The sequence below is a fragment of the Atta colombica genome, unplaced genomic scaffold (genome assembly GCF_001594045.1).
Source record: "Atta colombica isolate Treedump-2 unplaced genomic scaffold, Acol1.0 scaffold161, whole genome shotgun sequence".
Lineage (NCBI taxonomy): Eukaryota > Metazoa > Arthropoda > Insecta > Hymenoptera > Formicidae > Atta > Atta colombica.
Genome location: NW_017259252.1, coordinates 422990 through 424141, shown reverse-complemented (window position 1 = coordinate 424141; position 1152 = coordinate 422990). Strand labels below are relative to the sequence as shown.

The 1152-nt window shown below is 28.2% G+C and overlaps 1 protein-coding gene across 2 annotated transcripts in view; it reads left to right on the top strand.

The window, feature by feature from the left end:
* Positions 1 to 547, top strand: part of LOC108685889 — a 15851-nt gene extending 15304 nt beyond the window's left edge. For both annotated transcript variants that reach the window (XM_018190899.1, XM_018190900.1), the window contains one exon: positions 317 to 547. In XM_018190899.1, coding sequence (XP_018046388.1) covers positions 317 to 534 — 218 coding nt within the window. In that variant the 3' untranslated portion in view covers positions 535 to 547. The remainder of the gene's footprint in view (positions 1 to 316) is intronic.
* The last annotated feature ends 605 nt before the right edge of the window (positions 548 to 1152 follow it).

Here is a 1152-nt window from a genome sequence, read left to right as displayed (position 1 = left end):
CACACACACACACACACACACACACACACACACACACACACACACACACACTTTCTGTATATATCAACCTTTTTTTTAATCATTTAAATATGCACATACGTAGTCTGCTTATTCACTTTACTCATTCTCAAAACTAACTTTCAAATTCAAATTAACAAAAAAGAATATATGTAAACAAAGTTCCTTTCTTTGATATTATGTTTCAAAATACATCAAGTTCTCTCTGAAGTGTTTCAAGCTTCTTCTAATTAAACAAGTAGTACTTTCACTTAGAATAAATATATTATATAATTAAATTATATATTTCTGCAAACAGGTGGTATTGGTACAAAGCGATTTTGCTCGTCCGTGCACATGGGAAACTACTGCGACTATGTGAAACAACCGGGTGACAAGCTGACTTACCGTACTTGCGTATTTACATGTTCCGAAGATGGTTGCAATTCAGCGATATCTTTCATGCCAAATATAATGTATACATGGATCATGCCAGCGAGTTTAATAGTAGCCTGGAAAAAGCTATTTCATAGGTAGAAGCTTCTGTAGAGGCTTGACGATTAGTTAAGAATTTGACAAATTTATTTCATTATGTCGATGAATTTCTAATATCTTTTTCTACTCTTTTTTAAATCTTAAGTATCAATTTATACATATTATACATTAGCATTTACATGCTAATGTAAAATATGTTTTATGTAAAGTAAATTTTGATCTTAATATTAGATTTCTCCTACCAATGACACACCTCAAATATTACGGAGTGTGATGCTTACGAGATATTTCTTACCAGTATCAGAAAAATATAATCAATTTTAAGATAATATTCAATTTTTCAAGATCTTTTTTGCAACTTTATATTTCAATCCTGTGTAATAGGATTGTTACTTTTAATTAAAATATTTGAATTATTTTATTATGTTATTCATTCATAATTTTTGAAACTCAAATTTTTATTCTATCATTATATTCTTATAAGATTTATACTCCAATAATTCGTTCACAGGCTGTGTTCGGATATACACTGCCAGTATTGAAATTCTATGGTATACGTAAATTATATTGAAAATAAAGTTGCCAAAAAAGATCGAAGATAAATTTCAAAAAGCATCACTGTATTTAAAAATTCTCTTTTTCTACATATATATATATATA